General features: G+C 35.1%; 1 protein-coding gene across 4 annotated transcripts; it reads right to left on the reverse strand.

The window, feature by feature from the left end:
- Window positions 1-1,520: 1,520 nt before the first annotated feature.
- Window positions 1,521-19,913, reverse strand: RB195_013080 (uncharacterized protein; the record flags this gene model as incomplete). Of its 4 annotated transcripts, XM_064202741.1 has the most annotated exons (27): window positions 1,521-1,669; window positions 1,980-2,087; window positions 2,164-2,256; window positions 2,754-2,870; window positions 3,263-3,362; window positions 3,450-3,536; window positions 4,119-4,221; window positions 4,300-4,449; window positions 4,518-4,612; window positions 4,798-4,917; window positions 4,986-5,134; window positions 6,846-6,963; window positions 12,710-12,794; window positions 12,857-12,860; window positions 13,336-13,358; window positions 14,821-14,903; window positions 14,992-15,137; window positions 15,223-15,297; window positions 16,677-16,817; window positions 16,899-16,963; window positions 17,204-17,309; window positions 18,078-18,196; window positions 18,390-18,509; window positions 18,607-18,761; window positions 18,881-19,023; window positions 19,777-19,807; window positions 19,869-19,913. In XM_064202741.1, the coding sequence occupies 27 exons, from the start codon at window positions 19,911-19,913 to the stop codon at window positions 1,521-1,523; spliced, it is 2,730 nt and encodes a 909-aa protein (XP_064058619.1). The 4 variants fall into 4 exon arrangements, with proteins under 4 accessions (XP_064058619.1, XP_064058620.1, XP_064058621.1 ...); XM_064202738.1 differs by lacking the exons at window positions 12,857-12,860; window positions 13,336-13,358; window positions 14,821-14,903; ... (9 more) ...; window positions 19,777-19,807; window positions 19,869-19,913 and adding an exon at window positions 12,887-12,924; XM_064202740.1 differs by lacking the exons at window positions 1,521-1,669; window positions 1,980-2,087; window positions 2,164-2,256; ... (14 more) ...; window positions 15,223-15,297; window positions 16,899-16,963 and having other exon boundaries at window positions 16,796-16,817.
- Window positions 19,914-24,633: the final 4,720 nt, after the last annotated feature.

Raw genomic sequence — 24,633 nt, forward strand, 5'->3', positions numbered from 1 at the left:
CCGTATACGAATACTACACCTGAAATCCGTACCACCTCAGATTCGTGGGGTGATGCCTTTAAGCGTCCGGGAAAACAGCGCGGAAAACGACATGAAAAATATGACAACGCTCCATCGTTGTGCACGCGCCGCGTCCACCAGCAAACGGTCGAGGATCAATGATGTGTTCTCAGCAGCCGAGTCAAGTAAAACCAATTACCGCTGAGGGAATCGGACTGTGTGCAAGACTGGCACGTTGTAACATCGTTTCCCACGCCGTTTTTCAGGAAGATTAGGCAGAACTGTGCAAGGCAACGGTCATGCTCGTAACCCGGACTCTGAACTCTATATCTGCCCACAAAGACCTCCAAATCGTTAGCTTCGTGACATTTCTCCCTTCAATACACATTCTTTCTTCCCTTTGTCTTGCCCGTGGGAGCTTTTCCCCTTTGTCTTCCCGGCCGATGCACCATAAGCCGAAAGATGGGGAGTGGTATAATGTGTACCAACAGCTATTGCCATCGTCTGAGAACCTTCTGTGCCACTCGGGGCAGACCACACCTCAAACTTGAACTTGGGTAATTAAACCTTCATACATACTCAACAATAACAATAACACAAATAACACAATCTTGAGATAAACTGATCATAGAGAGGTGACTCTCTATACACCTGCTTGGACACATTCGTGCCCGTCTATTTGGCTTTTTAATGACAGCATTTCACGAAACTAAGGGTACTGGGATCTCCCCACGAATTGATAGCATCAAGAGTGTAGTTAACGAGTGTAACCCATCACGCTCAATTCTAGCTGGTTACCCAGAAAAACTGCGCTGAAAACTGCTTAGTCGCACAGAATTACCCCAACGAGGGACCTAGTAGCGAACGTGAGGGAGGGGCAGCATCAGCAGTCCATTGGTTGTTCACTCGCTCACAGCAGTGCGCCTATGCGTGCTCTCGCAGACGTGACATGTTATTAGATGCCTTGTAGGGTGGTCCAGTTCGACTAGGCCATTTTTTTGGATGATTAATAGGAATTGAGCGTACTTTTGAATTACACTCCTAACCCAAACTATTCGAGGAGATATCTCGGAACCATTGAATTCGTGGTAAGCTGCCTTCACATTGCGGCAACGAAACTGACATTACCGTCTAAAATGTGTACCATCCACGAATTTTTTTCTTTTCAGAGAAAAAAATCTTGGATTATAGAAATGTTTTGGATCCAGCGATAACCCTCGGACATGCGACTGTGACTGATTAACATATCATCAACACTTTGAAGTATAGGTAACTCAGTAACTAGCACTTCGTAAATCAACATTTGAAATGCTAAAAATGTTTTATTTGTAAAATAAACAACGAGATAATATTTCTAATAATAGCAGTCTATGACGGAAGGAAACTTATAAAATTACTATTAGTACTAATTGATATTTACCATCTATTTACATACAAATTTGGAATTTGTGTTTTTGCAGGAACAACAAGCCAAAAAGCAAAAAATTCAAGAAGTAGTAGAAAGTAGGAAAAATAAATCATTAATAGTTAAGGCAAGCTGAGGTAGTGTTAGTAAGGCTGTACATGGATGGATTAGCATAGACACTGGCCACACATCGCAATCGATTCACCTCGTTCATATTCACGAATTTTTCAGGATAGTAGGCCGGATCAAAATACGGTATTAGTCCTGAAATAGGTGAATGTATTGATAAAATATAAAAACAAATGTGGTAAAATGTAAAAATTATAATATAATACGACATAATATGTAATAATAATCACATGTAATAATAATAGGATATGTAACACGTAATATGTAATATACATATTCCATAAATAAAATTAAAATAATAAATAAATAAATAAATAATATGTATTGCTATGTAATGTGTAATAGTTGATATAAGCAAAATGAAATAGAATATGTAATAAAAAGTATGAAAATAATATTAATATGAAAGATTTCTTCCTGGAAAAAACAAAAATATGTGAGAGACCTCCATAACCGGCCGGAGCGCAGTTGCACGGCTGATCCTTCCAGGTTGAGCTCCAATCGGGCTGATAACTGTAGTTGTAACGGATCGCGTCAAATTTCACGGGCATATCTGACATGTGCATGATCAAAGTCGATCGCTATCAATCAATCATAGATTAAGGATCTTCAGAATTCTCAGAGCGTACCTTTACAACTAAGCAACTTATCCGCTCCTGCTGGCACACCGAAATAAGCGCAAAACCATTTGAACGCTTTGATACGGCGTGATTCACCGGGACCTTTAAAACAGACGTAGACAATACGTGTTTTGGATACGTAGTAGATTTTTATTTGAATTTTACTCTTACTCTGCTCCACTTAAGGTTTTTTATGTCCTAAGAAATTAAAGAAATGTCATTTTGAACAGAAATTTTCTATATATATTTGCTTTACGTTAAAAAGTTAACATTTATTTTGATCAATGTTTGAAAAACAAGCATATGGTCACCGCTAGTTATTTTTTGCGCGATTTTGACCGACATACAAGGTTCCTGCTACAAGTACGCCTAGTTTTTTTTCTTACGGTAGTACACTGACGTAACCTAATCGAACACGCATAGCGGCCATTCAGGTGAACATGGGTCCCTGTGGGTCCCAGTTAACTTCAAGAAATTACTGTATAATATGGTCTATGGGAACCTGCTCGTCAATTCTTGACATCTATGTATTGTTTTCGTATTTTTGAGTCTCGTAGATGCACTTAGGCCATTTTCCCTTCCGTAGTCGATCAACTCACCTCCTGGCTCTTGTAGATCTTCTCCATTGCATTCGTTGTTGATGATCAAACTTGTAGGTCCAAATATGGGCCCAGTGTAGCCGGCTGCTGCGTTTTGTGCACCACTGTTCCATGTTCCTACGAATGAGGTAAATATATGTAGATTCGGAAATTATCACCATCAGTTAACTTCAAGAAATTACTGTATAACATTATGCATATGAAATTCTAGGACTAAAAAGTTTTTTTTTTGAGATTTATATTTTCCAAAAGAAATTTTCATTTCGTGTTAGTCGCACGTATATTTGATCATCTCACAGAAAGTATGATTGTAGTAATATTTCGTCGAGAATAAGTATATTTTAGTAGAGAAGCATGAAAATGGGGTCATAAGGATGGAGGATGGATGTAATTAATGAAGAAAAATGTGCTATAGATTAAAAATAGCTTGTTAACTCTTTCAAAGAAAGAAAAAGATGTACAGCAAAACCGTCTCTTGGGATGGATCAATATTTCTAATTATCACCTACCCATAACAATATCATGCATAGCTGGTTTAGGAGGTTGCGGTGTCATGTAGAACCATAAGGAGGCAAGAATCGCAAGTGGTGGATCCATTTTCGTCATAATCTAGACATATAGAGGTTTTTTCCGGAAATGGGGAATAATTTCAATAGTAAATTTAAATTTATTTAACACTATAGGTACACAACTTGCCAAATTCGGCTCGCTGAGCAAATCAGCGGTAATGTTCCGTGTTTTCAAGTAGTCCATAAATTGCCCATAGTTATAGTTGTAGGAAATCTGAGCAGTTAATAGATTAATAGATCAATCGATTAATCCGCTGGTCAATCGGATTGGTACGTATATATGGCAAAAAAACCTCATTTAAGTACAACTACAGAAATGTAAGGTATCAATCAATTTCTGATGAAAAATTGTGCTTAACATTTACGGAATTTTGCGGAAAAAGACGATTAGTAATAATTACTGTTCTGAAAAAGTTTATTCCCAGCAAAATTTTGCATTTCGCTTCATTTCATACGTATCTCATCAAAATCGGAAAAAAGTAAGAAAACAACGCGGTGGACGTATCTTTCGTATTCTTTAATTGCTATCTTTATTTTTATAGTTATCTATGTCTCGAAAGAAAGATGTCAATTACTTCATAATAACATTAGTAATTACTTCTGTAACTACTAGTGTCATTTACTGTTTATTTATTTTTAACAAATTTTATTCTACTCAAAATTATTTTTTAGTTTATTTATATACGTTGACAAAATTAAATCCTGGTCTTCTTTTCCTGAATACCTCAGATAACTTTTTTCTCCACTACTGAATAAATAAATAAATTAGTAAAGGTTATAGTAATTTTTTTCGCACCTGTATTGCTCCTCGGCCGAAGTAGCATCCTTTGAAAAATTCACCGCTCTTATTTTTCGAACAAGGATAGAAATAAGTGATCTCCGGTGACTCAGCACAATATCTATAATAGCAACCGGCAAAAATTACAGTTCAATATTTTTTTCGTCGAAAAAAATCATTATCGTTCAAAGACACCTACTTTCCAGCGGCAATGCATTTGTCGCCATCCGTTGGATCGTGACCGGGTGCTGCTTGGTCAAGAAACGAACTAGTTGGTCCACCTTCGAACCAATTATAGAAACCACCACGATAAAAACAATCGGCTGCATCGTTTAGCGAACGTTTTCCACTAAAATTTCAAAATAAAAATTCTTTTTTTTTCATTAAGTACAGTAATTTAAAAATTAAAATATTTACTCGTAAAGTCCTGCGTTGTTCTCTCCGGTTTCCTGAACAGCATGAGCGAAGAAAGCAGCCAGGTCTCGTCGAGTGTTTTCCGTTTGAGAATAGATCTGAAATCCATGAAAGAATAGTTTTTTCTTCGTTGACTTCAGAGCGAAATTCCACAAAGAAAATGTTTTTTTAAAGAAGAATAAATCTGAGGTCTATCAAATGCGTGAAAAAATTGATTTTCTTCCATCTGTTAATTTTCAAGCAAAATCCTTGTAAAAAAAACGCTTTTCAAACCATATCTTACCGAATTCGGACTGCTTGTGCCGAAATCCGGGAAGTATCTAGCGGCAATCACAAACGCCTCGTACGAATACGGGAAACAAGGATTTGAACCCCATCCAAGGTTAGCAAACGGGAACAAATCCTAAAAATTGGGTGAAAATTATTCCCAAACAAATCTAACAGGAGTGGCGATACGATAGTTGATTTCACATTGAAAACATCCTTGGTGAACCAGGTTTCCAGCGCTGAAGGTGGTAGATTGTTCGGATCGGATGGCATCGCACAGTTGGACGGTGGCCCTGTACCGTACTTTCCAGCTAGAGGGCATTGAGAGACGGGCAATATGCCAAAAGTGCTTCCTTAAAAATTTTGAAACTGACGGGAGTTTTTCTGAATTTAAGAACAAAATTAAAAAAGGAAAACATCTGTAAGATAAGTTCACAAGGTTTTCTTCAATTTGGACCTCTTCACGAACTCTTATTCTTCCTCAAGAGAAAATACGTGGTTTACTCTCTTCCTTTTGTTAAAAAGGCTTAAGATAATCTCATTTTGGACTGAGAACTAACTTGAAACAACTTTAAGCTCTAAGAAAAAAGTAATTCTGAATTGTGTCGAGCGTTCTAGCTGTTACAGTTATTCTATCAATTCAAGATTCTCAAGATACATAATTATATAATTACTTTAATAAAACGAACTAATGAAAAACAAATTCTCACATTCATGTTTTTCATTTATTTTTATATTTTCCACAATAATCCACCTTAAATGTTCATTAAGATGTTCAGTGTCGATTGTAGATTTCAAATCTTAGCTGAACTGGCTAAGCTAAGCTTTATAGATGACCATAAATCAGACAATAAACTCTGTTCCGCTGTAACATTGCAGCATTTACTAAATTGTGTCCGGATTTGGAGAATTTCTTTTCGGCGAATTCAAATCTTCACCTTAAAGGCTGCATACCACGAATTTGGGGTGGTACGGATTTTAGGTGGATTATTCGTATACGGGATAGTAGATTAGGGGGAGGATTACTGATTCTGTCTATTTCTTCCCAATTGCCGTAAAAAAACGGCCCGGAAGATGCGGCGTGTGCACAAGGCTGACGCGCTCCAATCGAACTCCTTGTAGAAAGCGCGCCGGAACGCCCGAAGCCGTATCTTCTGAGCCGTTTTTTACAGCAATTAGGAAGAAATGGACGGATTCATCTCCCTCTCCATAATCTACTATCCCGTATACGAATACACCACCAGAAATCCGAACCACCCCAAATTCGTGTGATGATCCTTTAAGTGTCAAAATTTTGATATTTATCACGATTTCTATGACTACAGTATACAAAACTGTATTACAGTATTATTATACTATTATTTATAGTCTGTTATACTACTATTATACTATTATTTACATATTCAATAACTAAGTAATTTCTTTTAATTTCATCTAAAAAGATATCATAAGCTTAGATATTACTTTCAAAATTCACTTGTCTATTTGACTAAATCTACCTCCTTTTCCTGACATTCAGGACATGTTGTACATACTTAGAGCTATAACTCACCTATAGAAACAGCGAGAAGAACACCCACGACGAGCATGACTGATCTACTTAGTGCTCTTATCACCACCTTTATATTCCTTAGATAATTGCGCAACTCAGCTGATCGTTAAAAACAATAACGCTAGCTGATAAATATTCCTTTGCCCTCTAAGAGGTCACATTGCGCAACTGATAACCCTATGGAATGTTTGATAACCTATCAACTCCTCGCCCCCTCTTCCTCTACGGGTTCTGGAATTTTCTTGGTAATGGGTCGGTTTTTGCGTAGATTTACAAGATATGTACTGTTCTAAAAAGGCAAAAAATGTTCTTCGGTAAAAAATATCCAAGGACTATTTTATCTTCAATCTTCAGGTCCTCCTTTCCTGAAAAAAAGCAAAAAATCTCTGCAAAAAAACAAAAGCCAGAAATTGTGAACTAAATTTATGTTTTCTTGCTTGCTTTTTTTTAAAAAATTGTTTTCAAAAAAAAAATTAATTTTTATCTTCTCCCCGTTAAATCCTAAAGTTTACCTCCTGGTCGTGCTATTTTCTCCAAGCCAGACTTTGACGGTATCGTGGAGACAGGATTGGAGGGACCTCTTATAGTATTCATTGTTTGTAGAACTTGTAGTATACGATGCCACAGCATCTAAACGCGTTTTTTTCTAAATTACAGTATCCTACATATGTGAAAGTTCCAAATTAATTCAATAAACAAAAGCAGAATTACATGGATAAGCTAGCTACATATGTGGTTTTTCACAGAAACAGATAAAATCAGTAAAAAGCTAGAAAAATGTGATTTTTTTCGAGATAGATTGAATTTTTTTTTTTTTGGAATGCTGAATTCGACAACGGATTTATTTGCTCAGATGAGTTTTAACTGATTTTATCAAATTTTTCAGCAATATATTTGAAGATCATCCAATAAGAAACAACGATAGATTTGGTTTTTTTTGGAAAGTTCTGCGCAAATTTAAACTTTATTTGAATTTTCAAAATATTTAATACTTTTTTTTCGTTTACCATGCACTAAAAATGATTGTACATAAAAATATGTGATTTCAGAAAATATATGCGTGACGGAAACTCTATTTGTGTGATTCGCATAGAATTTAAGTGGAGAGGAACAAATACAATTATCGATTGATTACTTTAGACGTGAAAAAACACTTGAGGAATGGAATTGGTTGACTTTAAAACTAATTAATTACGTACAACCACAAAATTTCAGCAAATTTCCAAAAATTAAGAAAAAACAACCTGCCAAGAAATAAAAAAAATAAAAAAATCACACTATATGGTAATTTTTTCAAAAAGAAAATAATATGAATTGAAGAGAAGAATGAGGAAGAAAACCCAGGATGAAATAAAACACAAAGTATGATGATTTTTTCTGTTGTGAAAATTTGTATGAATTGAGGAGGGAAGAATGAGGAAGTAGCAAAAACTTTATTCCGTTCTCGGTTTGAAATAATAGTTGGGAGATTTTTTCTCTCACTAAAGCGCTGTTTACTCGAAATCTGCTGTAATTGCTTTTGACTTTTGAAAAGAAAAACCTATTATTTTGAACGAGTAATTCCACTTCAACATATTTACAATTGTTCTTAGCCGATGCTTTTCTCAGACCGTTACTCGCCACTACACTATTTGTCAACTTGAACCACAGCCACAGACAATAGGTACACATTGGAGGTGAAAGCTCAAGCGGTGAGGTACAGTGCAGAAGTCAAGTTTTCGAAAGCAAGTTTTGGTTGTTCTCAAAGAAAAATAAGATAAGTGCTGTTACAACAAAAATATTTACATGTATAATAAATAAACAATGCATGTAAATATATGTACATGTGGAATACTCTCCTGGAAAGATGTCGATGGTCTTTGTCACAGCACTTTCTATTTTCTTTTCCCGAGGAAATATATAATACATAATAGTTATTAAAATTACCAACAATTAAAAAACTATTATTCTGATTACCAAAAATTCCTCTGGCAAACCATGCGCCTCTTTTGGGAACAGAATCCTAGAAATATATTTCGTATCAACCTATGTATACATATAAAAACATAAATATTGTATTCTGTTTCCAAAAAAAGAAAAACGGGTTCTTGACGGTACCTTGGATATTTACATAGTATTTTGGTTTGATAATCATTGGTGTTTTTGATATTTAATTATAGTCGCGTTGAAAAATCATGGGATGATCTCAAAAATCATTTCAAATCAGTAGTTACCACTTCAATATCTCGACACCTCGTTCAAAACCACATTTTTCGAGTAAAGATATGAGAAAAAAGAGAGAAAGGAGTAAATAAATAAAGTACAGATGAGAAACAAATGAATGAAATTGAATTGAGGGGACTGTCCTAGGTTCCGCTTAGTTCAAGATTTGGTGCTTACATTCTTTGTAGAATAGAAAAGTGCTGGATGGATTTTCCAGGCTCTGACGAAAGCGATAACGCCGAAACGTTAGCCGCTGTTTAATAAAGACGATCAATACCAATCTTGGCTACAGCTCAAGGATATCAAAACTACGTTTCAACATGCCGAAATTCAAAGACAGTCGAACATGGGCAGAACTGGATGGATTGTTCTTTTTTTTCTGCTGGATAGATTGTTCATATATTATGCATGTACATATTTTTGTTGTAACAACACTTCTTAGCAATGAATGTTTTCCTGGATATTGATTTAGAGGAGTGACAATATGGTACAGAACTGTTACGCTAAGGTAATTAATTATTAATTGGTAAATCAAGTCGCTAAGACAATATATTTGTTTCTAAATTTTAAAAACTTCTCAACCTCTTCTCTATAATTCCCTTCCCAGGCTTGATTCACAAAAATGTCTATTATTATTGTTAATATTATCAATTATTATTAATAATAATTATCACTTACACTCTATTATTTTATCTTATCTTATCACTTTCCAAGTATCTTGGGAGCGATGCATGAAAGAAATTGGGTAACATTTTCGTGTTTGGATAAAAGAAGTGCGTCAGGATTAAAAGGAAAGGAAAGGAAATTAAGGATTTTGGGATGTTTCATGGACAATGCAGAAATAGTGCGTGTAAATTGCGAATAGGAAGAACAGAATGTGTTCACGACCTGCACGAATGCAGTCCGCTAACAATAGTAGGGCGTTACGAGGTTTTTCGTAGGAAAATTTGAACTTAGAGGCTGTTTCTCACGCCGTTTTTTGGGGAGGAAATTGGGGAATTGATGAACGATCACGCTCGTGATTGTGGTCTACACCTCTTAATTTTTCTGTTTTCTCAGCATCGCCAGTTCAGTGATATGATATCACTGAAGGCTAAATGGATTCTCAACGTAGGTTCTACTATAACTTGATTAGGTTATTATGGCTATGACAAAAGTAACGTTTCAATAGCTTTCCAGAAAACATTCGAGATCTGAGGAAAACTTCGATTTGTACCATATATACACAACTTCAATCGATAGTCACAAATGTATAATGTTAACAGTAGGTCACCGAATTTCATGGGCTCTCTTTCTCGGAAAATATTTTCTTGTAGAGAAAAAAAAACGCGCTCCTGCTGCTTGTAAACAAGAAGTCTTAGCGAAGAAGGTGAAAAATTCTCTATGTGTTGTTTTGTTAAACACATCACTCAGAAAGAAAACAGAATCTGAAAACCATTGAAAAATAATCTGGTTTTTTTTGAAGCTTAGATTTCACAGCCTTCGTAATCTATGATAATGAAAAGATTTCAGACGAGGTAGAAGAAAATGGGGGAATGTTATAAAAAAAAAGACCAAGGAAATGAAGTAAAATAAAATTTGAAACGGTCAGAGAGGCCTCAAATAGCCCATGAATGAGACAGGAAGGGTCAAGGAATCGACTGTATTGCCGTAGACGTTACGTCGCCGCCGCCGGCGCTTATTTGCAGGCTGACGTAAGAGCTGCGCCGCGCACGGTGGCTCCGTCGTTTTCGGCACGTCTCATCGGTCGGATCGGTCTGCGACTGGTGTTGTACTCCGACTTTCAACCAATGGTCTACAGTCACAGTGTGTTCTTTTGTTTTCCCTAAGCTCACGTTGAAGTGTCGTCAACAAAAAGTCGGTGAACTACAAAACAGTCCACTTGATTTGTTGTGTTCTGGGTGATTTGTGCGCATGGGTAACGGGAGTAGTGGAAGAAATATTTTTTTTTTGCTCTTGAAATCTTTCTTTCTTTTCTGACGTCTTTCCGTTAAAACAACGAGTAACGTAATCCTTGAAAAAAAATTCTAGATTCTAGGTTAAAAAAAAAACTCAAACAAAACCTGAATAATGATGGAGATTATATGAAATTATATGAGAAAAATTATATTATCTAAAAAATTATATTATATATAAATTAATAGAAAAATTATATTATACATAAAATTATGAATTATATTATATGAAAAATGACAATAGCAACAAATAATTAATTTTAAAGTAAAAACAAATAAATATTGTTAATTAATTGATGAACGATTGAATAAACATGGAAAACAAAAGCAAGCAACAAATAACTATTAGTAAATCAAAAATTAAAAAAAGGGTGAATGAATAAAAATAATAAATGTGAATAAATAATAAATGACAAATAATAAACGAATAACAAGTAATGATAAACTCAAATAATAAAAAAATAAATAAATAATGAATACTGCTAGACTTCAATAGCATTCAATAGAAATGATCCATTTATTCCATGCCTGATCATTCAGGCACCTCTCTAGATCATTAGGATGATTTCCCTGGATTGATTCTCTGGAATACATATATTTTTACTTCTAGTATTTTTAATACTTAATATAATATTTTTAAAACTTTCTACCATCACAAACACTTCTATTTTCATCTCAAAAATTCACAAGAGACTGAAAAAACGGTTAGTTCAACGAGTTCAGTTTGTTCGGACGCAATTAGTGCTACTATTTGCACAGGAGCTGAGGTGATTTACCGATGTTCTCCGTTGGAAAAATCAATTTTGTAGTTTTCACGCCTTCTAAAATTTGTAGCTCAAAATTTGATGAATGTAAACAGGGTTGAGAGTGCTTGAATTGATTTAACAAACAATCCTCTTCGTTTTTGATGGTAGAGCACAGATGTGTGGCCACGTGGTAGAACTAGATATTGTTGATTATTTAGCACTTTGTTTACGGTGTACTGGAAGAATTCTATGAGAAAAGAAGTCCACCACGATGAAAAATTGTAGTTGAAAAAAGTGATTTTTAGCTGAGAAAGAAAAAAAAACAACGAAAAGGTTGAAGGAGACGAATGAAAAATAAAGTGAAGTTTCATGTAAATATGAGGCGCTTATATATGGTCGAAGTATTACTCAGCTTATTTTCATCGTGGGACGAGTAGGAGGAAAGAATGGAATTACGTAATCATATAAATGTTATACTTCCCACTCTTTTTCTAGACAAAAACATTGATGGGAAAAAATGTTCCCCGAGGGAAAAACTTTTAAAGAATCGAAAATTTTTTCCCGATAATTTCTATAGAAATATTAAAATTGAGAATAGAATGATGTAGAGATATTTAAGGTTCCGGGAAATATTGCAAAAATTCAGCTCGAACATTTTCAGAAATTCTAAACATTAAATCGTTCATATAGTAACTGTATGCACAACAAACATAATAGTGGGGATTTTGTTATTGGAGAATAGAAAAGAAAAGATAGAAAACTTTGTGAGAAGAATAAAGAAAGAGAAAAAAAGAAAAAATAAATGAAATGAATAAAAATGGAATAAAAGAGAAAAGAGTAAATAAAAACACTTCTAGTGATTACCCACTTCTGAGAAAAAAAATGAGAATATTAATTTCACAAAATTTGAAAAGAAGATCTTCCTTCAGTGAACAACTTCAGAGAACACGAAAAGAAGCGCAAAAAGTGCGAAAATCAGCGACTCGTTGCGGCGATTCCGGCGCCATCGCCGCCGCCGGTGGCGGTTTACGAACCGCCGGCCCGTCCGGTCAATTCTCGCCGCATTCGGTTACCGAGCCATGTTTGCATTGCGAATTCAATGGATCATTCCCAAATAATGAGCGCGAAAAACTTGATTTTTCCATTGTGAGAGGGAGGCGGCATGAGTAAAAGAAAAGAAAGAATAGTAAGAAAATGTATAGTACGATACTGATCCGAAAACGAACGAAAATTACATCGACATTTCGAAAAACAAAAAAAAAAAACCAAAAACCGTAGTAGAAAAAGAAATCCTCTTTCAAACGACGCGTTTCTAATCGTTAAACTCTTTTTTTCTTCTTTGTGCGAGTTTAGATTCAAAGAAAACCTCATTACCTATGCATCAACCTAATAACATAAGTTGTCAAAAAAAAAAGACTTGAAAAAACACTACTTTTTCTCCATTTTCACCATTTTTATTTCTTTGAAATTTACCTGTTTCTTTTCATTGTCGCGGATCTGATCGTTCGGAACATTTCCATGGTAGATCGTTGCCTTCTTTTCTTCCCTTGACAAAATCCTGAAAACATAATATTAATGATCACTATACGAGTGTTTTAAGGGGTAAGTTAGAACACAGACCGTCCTTTTCAGAGCATCAGGATCCAAAACCTAGAGAAATGCTTTAGATGAAATCGAATAAGTTCCATCGGCGAAGATCCGTCTGAATTTGTGGCTTCTTTGGAAAACCCACATTTTCTTCAAATATATTAAATTATATTTTTTCCAAAAAAAAAAATTTTTTTTTTTTTTTTTAAAAAATTTTTTTTTTTACTTTAGCTTTATCTGACTTTAACAGACAACGTTCTATCAAGCTCTAACTGCAGGAGAGTTCCTTTCCTGGATTATACAAATAAATCGAGCTGATATCAAATGCAATAATAATGTGAATACGAATAATAATTAGCACTGGCAGGAATAAATAAACGTTTTTAGAGAGTTAATTCAGTTTGAGAGGTATCCAACGAGAAGTATTACAACAAAGAACATTGTGTTAACGATCAGGAAGATGACCAATAAAAGTGTATCGATCCGTTCGCAAACACGGATCCACCGCATACGAAGGCGCTTCTGAGCTGCTTTTCTAAAGAAAAACATTCCGTATACTGTAGCAAGGAATCTTCAAAAATGAGATAATAATGTTCGGAGGTGTACTAAAAAACGAGTAAAAACAGACTCTTTGGCGGCTATACTCGCCAGCACTTATGTTCATCCGCGCTACCGCAACGCAAGTGCTGGAATTCACTCCTATACACTTTATTTTTGTCCAGTGCTCTGTTCGCCCATCAACGCATACCGCTGTTTTCCGGGGAAACATAGGAACCAAACACAAATGGGACAGGAAATAATTCTATGCATTCAAAGCCATCGCTTAAAGGCATCACCCCACGAATCTGAGGTGGTACGGATTTGAGGTGGAGGCGGATTCGTATACGGGATAGTTGATTATGAAGAGGGGGTGATTCCGTCCATTTCTTACTAATTACCGCAAAAAACGGCCCGGAAGATGCGGCGCGTGCACAAGGCTGGGGCGCTCCAATCGAACTCCTTGTAGAAAATAGCAAATAGCGCGCCGGAACGCCCGAAGCCGTATCTTCCGGGCCGTGTTTTACGGCAATTAGGAAGAAATGGACCGAATCACCCCTCTTTCCATAATCTACGATGCCGCTATACGAATACTCCACCTGAAATCCGTACCACCTCAGATTCGTGGGGTGTTGCCTTTAAGAGAGAAGAAATCTGCGACAACGTTACTGGTAGACTATCCTTATTTTTGGTTAGAACAGACAAAAGAATCGTTTGAAAAAGAAACGTTTGTTATTAATTATGATTCCTTCCAATCTTCCAATGCTATGATACGCTTTACAATACTGAATTGATTAGACATATATTTGTGGACAAACTTGAGGCTCCTCTTCGGAAACTCTGGGTGTTTGCTACAAGGTGATCCGTGTGTTCAAAGCGGGAAAACCTACTGTTGCTTTGGTCTACTACTCGGAAACCTGGCGATTTTGCAAGCAGGAGGAAAATGCGATCAGCGTCATAGAACGAGGAATCGAAAAGGTGACGGTTGGAGTAATCCGCTTCACGTATGTAAGTGAGGGACGAGATTCGAAGTTCTGTCCTACGTCACCGATCGAAGATCAGAGACGCTGCTGCATAAGCCAAGGAAAGTAAAATTAAGTGGGCCGAACAAATGATGCGTTTCAACGATAATCGTTGAACCTAAGCCGTAAGCGACTGGACACTACGCGACATCACGCGGACAGCAGGAAGACCACCGATCCGATGGTCAGACCTCTTCACGAAGTCCTTCAAGGAAAAATACGCGCAGGAAGAGAAGCCATTGGGCAATCCTTGCGCGCGATCGGGGCAAATGGAAGGACTATTGGTGTCCGCTCGAGCAAATCGACGAACAACGGGGGCTCAGATGATTGACTTTAGGTGTTATGTGAACTTAAAAACTACCCGAACTAAGCAATTTTTAATATTTCTACCTAGATAGAAAATACATAGATGGTAGCGCAATACACGAAAGTACCTACCGTTGCAGATTTGCAGAAATCACGCGAACATTATGTTCAAAGTTACCAATACGAGCTAGAATTTGGCTACGTGCAATAGAGTCCTGGAAAGGTGTCGCTATTCCAGATTTCCAGAAAAAAAGACAATTTGAGAAAATTTATAAGTTGCTTTTTTCGATTGAAAAGCCTTACTCTCTTTAGGATACTATCCGTATGATTACATTCTTCGATAGAGAATTCTGAATCCATGTCATTCTTGTAGACTCGGCTAAGACAGAATTGAAAACGAGTCAACATCACCAGATATGAGGGGATATTCTCATTGTGACGCCAACTACCTGCAGTTCAAAAAAAAACTCAGGAAAATTCTTCACAAAAGCAAGAAATGAAAGAAAATGTATGGATGTATACGGTACTACGTACTTTGAAGATGAGACACGTACACAGTTGTGGCAGTCGCTAACGCTCCAATAAGGATTTCAACGAGAACGAAAAAACCTGGAAGATTAGGGATATGGCTTGCTTTAAATGTTAATGGATTGATTCATGTGTTCCTATGCTCTCTCTTTTTCAATTTTTTTTTCAAGAAATTCTCTACACAATTAACAAGGTTAAGAAAATTCTGAAAACCCTGGGCATTTATTCATTTTCATTTCCTGGTTTTTGCGGACGTTCAGGACAGTGAAAGTAAGAAGGAAAGGGGAGCCAAACCAAGAATACATAGTCTCTAAAAAATTCCATGAATTTCTCGAAAAGGAAGCAGAAGATTTTAATTTAAGAGCCTTGAAAGAGACGTAGTACGAAAATGTTTTGTAGCCTTCTGTGGATTGTTTTTCTTTTGTCAATTTATTACTATTGATTTATAAATTATTAATATTTTATTTATTTCTTTCACTTACTTAACTACAGGGACGAATGACTTTCTTGCTGTGTTTACAATCACTCTATTTTTCTCATTTGCATTTTATTTTTAAAAATAAGGAAGTTAGAGAAAGACATTAATTTTTTTGAAAACTATCCAATACTGCCTCAAACTTTCTAAGTAATCTTCAGGGAGTTCACATGCATGTGGGGGTAACTTTGTAGGTCATTTGTTTTGCTACAATATATAGGAGTGATTTATTTTATTTTTTTAAATCTTGATTTATTCACGAGTGGTTTCAAATGTCTATTTTTCCTTTTCATTCAACTGCATTTTTGTTAGTTTTGATTATTTTTAGATGTTTAATGCACTAAAAGAGCGGTTACGTAATGAACAAAATTTCAAACTTTCCGGACGAGTTCTCCAACCTAAGGACGAGTTCTCTAACCCGTAAAAGGTTAGTTTACGTAGCTAGAGCCCAATGTCCGATATATGTATCTGTCCTTCGTAGGATAACAATGATGGAAACAAAGCTATCGTCATTTTTTTTCTGCAACATTCTTTTTCAATTCGGTATCGGAATTTATTCGGTTGATTTGCACATGCGAACTCGGTGCAGTGGTAGGTTCGTTGCGGGACCTAGGCGTCTGTTTATCGTTCTACAAAGAGCGGATATGTATTTCCTTTGCATGATGATATTTCTCCATCCGCTGGGAAATTTCCATCGTATAAAAGTGTTGTTCAGCTGTGTTCAACATTTATCCAGTTGGACAAAAGGTAATGAATACGAGTCCGGGTGAGTGAGGTACAATTGTTGACTACGAGGGCAGTCGGAAAAAACGAAATCCATTTAAAAATCACCGAAAATTACCCGGATTCTTGTCTATTACCCGATTGTTAGTTCTTTTTCAATAATATTAATATTTAATTGATTTAGTTTTAATATTAATCATTAATTTTAATATTATTTAATTAATTTAATCTAGCTAATAAAATTTTAGTATCAAATTCTCACCCAGAATAGGAAGACCCTCGTTTGTTTTTGGCAGATTCTCCGATATCATCAGCAGCAATACGGACATGGACAGAAGACTTGTCAATCCCATAGTCACTTTCTCATTATGTTCACCATTGTCACTTGACGGTGAGAATAAACCTGAAAATATTTTGTAAAAATTCGCGACAAGAAAAAAGAAAATGGAAATAATTTTGACGTAAAAAACCTGGAAAAGCTCACCAAGCAGTGATAGCTCCATAATTATAAAGCAAGGAAGCATGAAACATGCTACATAATAATGAGGTCTGCAAGAAATATCAAACAATATCAAAACCCTTTAAGAAATAAAAAAGTAAATTCAGAAGAATTAAAATTGAATTGAAGAACCAGATTCAAAAATAAAATAATAAAATAAATAAAAAATAAATAAATAAGTAAAAATAAGTCAAAAAATTAAATTTAAAAAAAATAAAATAGAAGTCAAATTTCTAACCAGACTTTTCAATATTCGAGAGAAAAGAAATCAAACTTGATAATGTATGTACCTTCTTTTGATTACGATGTCATAGTATGCACGAGCTGTGGATTGTGAAAGTATCTGTGGATACGAACCGAGACCAGTACGAGCTGTATATGAGATCAGGTCCCATTCTGGAGAAAAAAAAATGTTGAACTTTTCCTTCCCTGCTAGTTGCTGTAGTGGTGAATTCAAATTTCAAATTTGAATTTTATTAGCAAATATGAGCTTTTTCTTGAATTTTTAAAAACATTTTGGACAAATTTGGTTTGGAAAATTTGGATAATTGGTTTCTTCTAATTAGGTTCATTACAATTTCATTGAAAAAAGGTCAAGCAGCATGAAATCGAATGTGGAAATAAACGAATAAAATTGGTTATAGAATGGAACGAACAAATAATAATATAATAATAAATAACAAATGTGGAAATAAATAAACAATTAAAATTAAGCAAATAGAACGAATAAAATCGATTTTATATTTTGGCCATTGGGATACTGTAATAGGTGAACGTAAGAATATTTCGAATACAAGAAGAAAAAATTGAGGAAAGACAGTTTTCCTTCCTTTTTTTCCTTTCCTAATGAGGTGCACACCCTTAGGATCACTAATCGTTGGAAATTGCACGGGAAACAAAGCAAACAGAAAAAAAAGTTCTGGATGGCCTTCAGTTTTCTTTTTAATTGCAATGTTCAGCTCTCAGAGCTTTATGGTTACTCCGTGTGTATTCGGACTTAACTGATAAAAAAGGGGGAAAAATTATTATTAATAATAATAATAATAATAATAATAATAATAATAATAATAATAATAAAACGAAATTTCCGTATGCCATCGCCTTAAACCATAGCAAGAATCCACGGCGACGGCTCTGTAGTGGTGTAGATATGTAGTGACTTACCATTGCTCGGTCGATAGTTGTTAATATCGGCTTCTGGATGTACTTCAATGAATACCTCTTTCTGTGTGGAATGCCATGGTTCATAATGAATCGAACAATTCTGACGATCAAATGGAAACCTTAAATGATTTATTTTCTTCGGAACACGGGAAATTTTTTTCCTTAAACCGAACAGAAACCAGATTTGTTTGATATTTTTCCCACATAATGATGAAAGAAAACATTTTTGCTTTTTTTCCGAGGAAAAAACTAGAAATTCTCCTTCTCCCGAAAAAAAAAGAGAAAAAAGAGAGAACGATTTTCTATTCTTACATGGTAATTTTGTAATCGCAAAACACTTTCAATACATGATCCACAGAATGTCTTACGAAGCCCATATGATCCAACAGAACGAAGCTGCGATCGTCTTCCATCAGTTGTGATTGATCTAATCTGGAAAAGAATATAAATTCCCAGTGGAGCCCAATATTTTTGGCGAAAAAAAAGGAAAACTGAAAAATAACTATAGATAACACGTAAAATTACGTACACATCAATTCTTATCACATCTGGAAGCCAAATCAAGCTTCGCGGCACTTTAATCTCAGTGATATTATCGAACTCAGCCGGGTCCCATGTGAGAAACTCATCCTTCCAGAACATTCTTAGCCATTCTTTCAAAACAAGCACTTGATTTACTTCATCCTAAAAAAAAATTAGAAAAAAAACAGGAAAAAAGTAAAATAATAATGCATGTGGGGCTTTTTTTTTCGTTAAAAATTAGTTCCAAGGACTAAGGACTGAAAAAAGTTGAAGGAACTTACGGTGTTTATGATTGATCTCAAACCGTTGTCCATAAAAACTACAGTAGTTGTGGATAGATTACGAACAGGTCGAATATGACGATTGTATCCATTGAAAATTTTCGCAAAAATTTCATGTGTCTTTGAAGGAAAGGCGGAGGCGTCTAGAATCATAAATATCAAAAGTACAATTTAGAATTCGAAAGAAATTAGAAAATAAAGAAATAAAGAATAGAAATTAGAAAATTAGAAATTAAATTGACGAAAATAAAAGTTAAAAAAACAGAATTTAAAATAAATTAATGAAAATGATGAATAAAAAATTCTTATTTCATAGCTAACCAACCAGCAACATATAAAAACCAATAAGTAGAAAAAATAGTGAATATAATAGTAGAATTTGTCATTGCTGTCGTAACGCTCTTTTTTTTTTGCTGAAGAAACGTTTTTTTTTTCTGGGGTGCTGCCGCTCGAAAATTCACATCGAATTGGACGAATATTCAGTCAGACGGGTTCTTAATAGGATTTCAGTTCAATCAAACAAATGTACACTCATGAGCTTGCGAGTAAACAATTGAGGAAACATGTTGGTTATGCCGGGTTAAGCTCAGAATATCCCTACAAAATTCCCTATCGATTGAAAAAATATAATTTGTCCAGTCCAAATAGAAGAGAGAGAGAGAGTATCAACATCTGCTTCAAAATGTATAAATGTTTTATCGAATCACACAAGCACATGGAAACAGCGCATAAAAAATAGAAAAATCTAAAAAATTAAGATATTAGAAGGTATTGAAAAGCAAATAATATTTTATCGAATCAGATAAGCGCATAGGAAAAAAACTAAAATTAAGATAGGTAAATAAAGTAAAAAAGTTAAATTAAGATTAGAAGAGGTTGATAAGTGAATGACTTACTTTCACTTAATCGAAGAACTGATATTATCGCCTAACGCGATTGTCCGCTTCTTTACCGAGGTGTGGCGTCCTTGAACGTAACTCTCGCCAACCTTCTCGATCCTCAGCAAGGTCTCGCACAGAATCAATCCATTCATTGCTAGATAAATAAATGCTGAAATTATTTATAAGCTTTGACCAATACAGATCCGCTTAATATTGATTTTTCGACACAGAAACGTAAAATTAAAAACTAAATCGACATAGTGTCGAGTAAATCGAGCATAACATCCGTCGCAAAGGACTAAAAAAGTATTTGGAACATTTTTCTCCCTTAAATATGGTAGATTGTAATAGAACCTGTCTTAATAACCCTACCAAGAATAGCTTCTAGTCGATAAATTAATGAAAAAAATTTATTCATTGATTCAAGAAATGATCCAGAAATCACGTGTTTACACATTTCCGCATAGTGCAGCATAAATATAGTGCACACTGTACTAGCGGTAAACTAAGAAATAACGAGTAGAATTACGTATGTAGTAGAAAGAAATAAAAAAAAGGAAATAAATAATAAAGAAATATAAACAATTAATGAGCACCAAGTGTGGAAATATTAAAAAAACATTTGTAACTGGTAAGTAGAAAATATATTTTCAAAAATTCGGGAATTCTTTTATTTTCCTCCTAAAAAGTGTTGGATGTCAACATCTTTTCAATTATTCTAGTTGGATTTGAATTTGTAGTCTAATGACAGATTTTTTTTTGGAATTTCAAATATTTAATTGATTAAAAACACTGCCTTTCTCGTAGTTTTGATTTTTTGATGGTTTTTTTCCTTTTCAATACAAAAAAATATAATTTTGCATTATTCCACATGTTGTTTTCGGTGTAACGAATAAATAACTAAACAAATGAGTAGACAAATAGAAAATCATTTGAAGAAGAAATCTTATCCAAGCTTCTCTAATAGACCGGTATCAAGAGACATTAATGAAATTATCTGAATTAACATTTATGAAATTATTTGAATTAATGTACTGAACGATAGGTTACTCCTATTCAAACTATGTTTATATTAGTTTTACAATTTTCTCGATTCCTATTTCCCTGGTTTCTATTTTTTCCGATCCGCAAGAAGGAAAAAAAAACCACGTGTTCTCGTAGAAGAGAGGAAGTGCACCCTTTCTGCTAAATGAAAAAGCGACAAAATTCACTCGCAATGACGCATGCATAATCATGCTATCGAATGCAGCAGGTAAACACATTCACCGCCTTTTTCGCCGCTGTTATCACTTTTGAAGAAGTAATCTGTTGAGGTGTGGCCGGTCTTCCGCTAACAAATATCACCTCGATGAGTCATCCATCGGTGAGTTCTGTCCGCACCCTCCTCCGCTGTCCTCAAAAATGCCACCCACTCACTCCTCATCGCTGCTCCTTCACCTGCCGGTTCCATGGGGATTGACCGACCGGACGCGCAAGAGCACGCACGGCGACGCAGGAGCCGACAGCGATCTTTTTTCTATTTGCTTCGGACCGGTTCCCGTCATGTTGGAACGCTACCATATTGCATAGTTCCAACAACGAAAATGTGTTTCGTAGCAGCTTCATTGCATTTTTACTACATATAGCCCCCTTGCACGCGAGAAAAATGTGCTTCCGTGGCGCAATAGGCAGCGCGTTCGGCTGTTAACCGAAAGGTTGGTGGTTCGAGCCCACCCGGGAGCGAGATTTTTTCCCTTCGAAGTTCTGCTCCCGTGGAAATCGATAACTATTTTCATGACCGGAACCGTCTGCGTTAATCTTACAGTGCTCCGATAATCTTGAGTAAACTTTGCCAACTACATGTTGTTTACATGGGTGTGGTGAATTTCCGATAAACATTCAGTTCTTTCACGATCATCACCTCTTTATTCACTTTTATGTCATATTTTTGCGTTTTCTTAAGGTTTTCAATTGAAATTTAGTACTATTCGATAGTTTTCCTTATCGATTCTTATTCTTTTTCGTGTCCTTTTCCACGAGTTCATCACTACAACAAACAATCCAGCTGTAAAAATCAAAAATTTTCCCGCTAAGTGCCGCTAGGGACCGGTTTATCGATGCAAACAGGTTCAAAGGGCAGCCAACAAGAGCAAATGGTGAAAATTCCCTATTTTCTCCAAATATCCTACTCTATTCTTACGTTTCTCAATTCTTTTTTTCTGGTTGAAAAATTTACGACATACTTTTATTGCATCGCATTGATGGATATTGTCTTATATAGGAATGCGATTTTCTTAGAAAAGCGAATCTGCTTCGGTTTTTTTTTCTTTCCAGCAAAGACTGTTCTTCTTCCAATTTCTTCAAACCCCAAACTATTCAGATAAAATTTTTCCATGACAACTTTTCTCTGTGCCCCAAAAAATCCTTATCTTATGAGAGGAGTTTCCACAGCAAAAAGCGTATGGATAAGCTTCAAAGCATTCCTTGTGAAGAAATGTTTACATTTCTCTTCAAATGACTTTTAATGCCCGTGTACGTGCATGTCACATTGAAAATGATGTGGTGTTCTAGAGATAATTTCGAAGGAGTGGAAAAAAGTACTTTGGAGAAATTGATGATGCGAATGGCTTGTTCAGTGCAAAAATAGGCAATATCACGTCCCATTGTTCAGGATTCATATTGCTGTATACACAAAGAAATCCACCGTCATCATATCTATTTGTCCTAATCTAATCCACCATCATATCTATATCCTATCCATATATTCGTCCAACTATGTACTTCCTCTTGTACTTTACTAAAAAGAACTAAAAAATTAAAAATCCCTAGCGTATTTGCAATTCCTACTTGATAAATTCTCATAAACACCATTTATTTATTAAATTATCAATGACCTTTCTAGTTTTTTTTTAATTTGTTTCACTAAATTTTACAACGTCTTGGCAAGTGTCTCATCAATAAAATTATCAAAATTCATTAATAGCCAGCTGAGCGACCAAGAATTCTTTTTGCATACTTTTGAATGATAATAAATTACAATAATAAAATTCCAGTAACCATATTTGTTTTAAGACAAAAAAACATTATTATTATTTGTTTGTGTTCGTTTTAAAATAAAAAAATAGAACAGAATTCGCTTGGGTCCAAAGCTTCCGAAAAGAAAAGGTCGGATGCTACTTGTTTGAGGTATTTTTTTCTGATTTATGAAGAAAAAAGGTCGAATGTTATTTTGTTTGGAGTATTTTCTTTTCTGATTTTTCTCCTTGTTTTTTTTTTTTTTTTTTTAATCCTATACTCCAGTTTTTGAAGCAATTTCCGTTGACTGCAAGAACGCACGTACACGTGCGACGCACAAGTGTATGAAGGTAGAGTTTTTAGATATTTTGCAATTCAGTCAACGTACAAAATACAGATCCGTCAATGATTTTTCGTTGTTCCAGGGCCATTGATTGTTTTCTATACCAAAAAAAAAATAGTTTAAGAACGAAAACAGCTGGCTAGTGAGGCAACAATCCAATTTTATAGCCTCATTTTATATTTCAGGCGTCCGAAGTTTTTGTCAAACTCAGGACTTTTGCGATATCAGAAACATATGCACGAAAAATCATTGAATTCTTCGATTCAGAAACGTTTTCTAAGGGATTTTCTGATCTGCACTCGAAGACTTTTTTTGTTTCAGAAGGATTTTAGTAGAAAAAAAGAGATCTGGTATGAGAATACTCTTCTAAGATTGACTTTTATAAAAAGCGAAAAGAAAAATCGTTCTTTCATTTCATAGGCTTCGAGCCCGCGTCACTTTAAGAAAATAAAAGCAGTATTTTAAAGGGGAGAAAATAGGTAAACATCGATTTGTGCCCCTCTTTCCGTTGCATTAAAGCCGTTCCATTAATAAAATCATACCTGTAGACAAATTTCGAAATAATTTGTCCATTTATTTATTCATCTACTCATTCACGCATATATTTGCATGAAAACTAACCCTCTCTTTTTTTCTTTTTTCCGATTTTTTTCTTCAAAATTTCATTCATCAGTTCATCACTGACACTTTCCTCCAACGTATCCCAATTTCACTTTCACTTCGAAAATTTCACTCTGGACGAAATATATAAGCCACATTGCCTTCGCAGCTCAGATTTCTGTAATCTTCCTCTCTTTTTCTAAACTTTTTCTCCTTCTACGCAATATTTGTGATATTATGGATAGTTCCTGTGGCAAATTCTCATCTGCCTATCAGATTGAAATCTGGCATGGAGGATTTTTTTTCCATCCGATTCTGAAAGTAATAAATTCTAAAATATGACCTATGTGTTTTCCTTCGTTGCCTTGTCAACTTAACGCGTTTCAAGTAATTCATCTTCGTCTATGCAAAAGCGAAAGCTTAACGTTTTTTTTTCTCCTTTCTTTCAAACTGTGCATTACACAGCCTCGTTGAATGTTCGTTAATAATTATCCAGTGCCAATTATCGTTCGGTTATTGTTATTTGGTTATTTTCGAAAGTGTGATTTTGAGTTCGTTTTTGCCAAACATCTGAGTCAGAAACGAGTGATGTATTAAATATATTTTCACATTTTTCTGATATTCTTTTTTTTATTAGTCATCGAAAATTTCACGGAACTGTGATACTCTTTTCCTTTTTACACGGTCACGAAACATTGTACAAAATTAAATTCCATTCCATGTAATCATTCTAAAACAATGATAAATTTCCGTCTTTCTAAGGAAGATTTGACATTAATTTCTCCATTTGTTTACTTATATCGAACGCTTGTGCGACCATAAACGAACGACTTCTCTTGCGTCATTGCCAGCCGGGACCTCCTTAACGTTCACAATTCGTTGCAATTGATGTGAATCGTCTCCGTGGAGACGTACATAACCAACAAATAGGTTCA

The sequence above is a fragment of the Necator americanus genome, chromosome V (genome assembly GCF_031761385.1).
Source record: "Necator americanus strain Aroian chromosome V, whole genome shotgun sequence".
Classification (NCBI taxonomy): domain Eukaryota; kingdom Metazoa; phylum Nematoda; class Chromadorea; order Rhabditida; family Ancylostomatidae; genus Necator; species Necator americanus.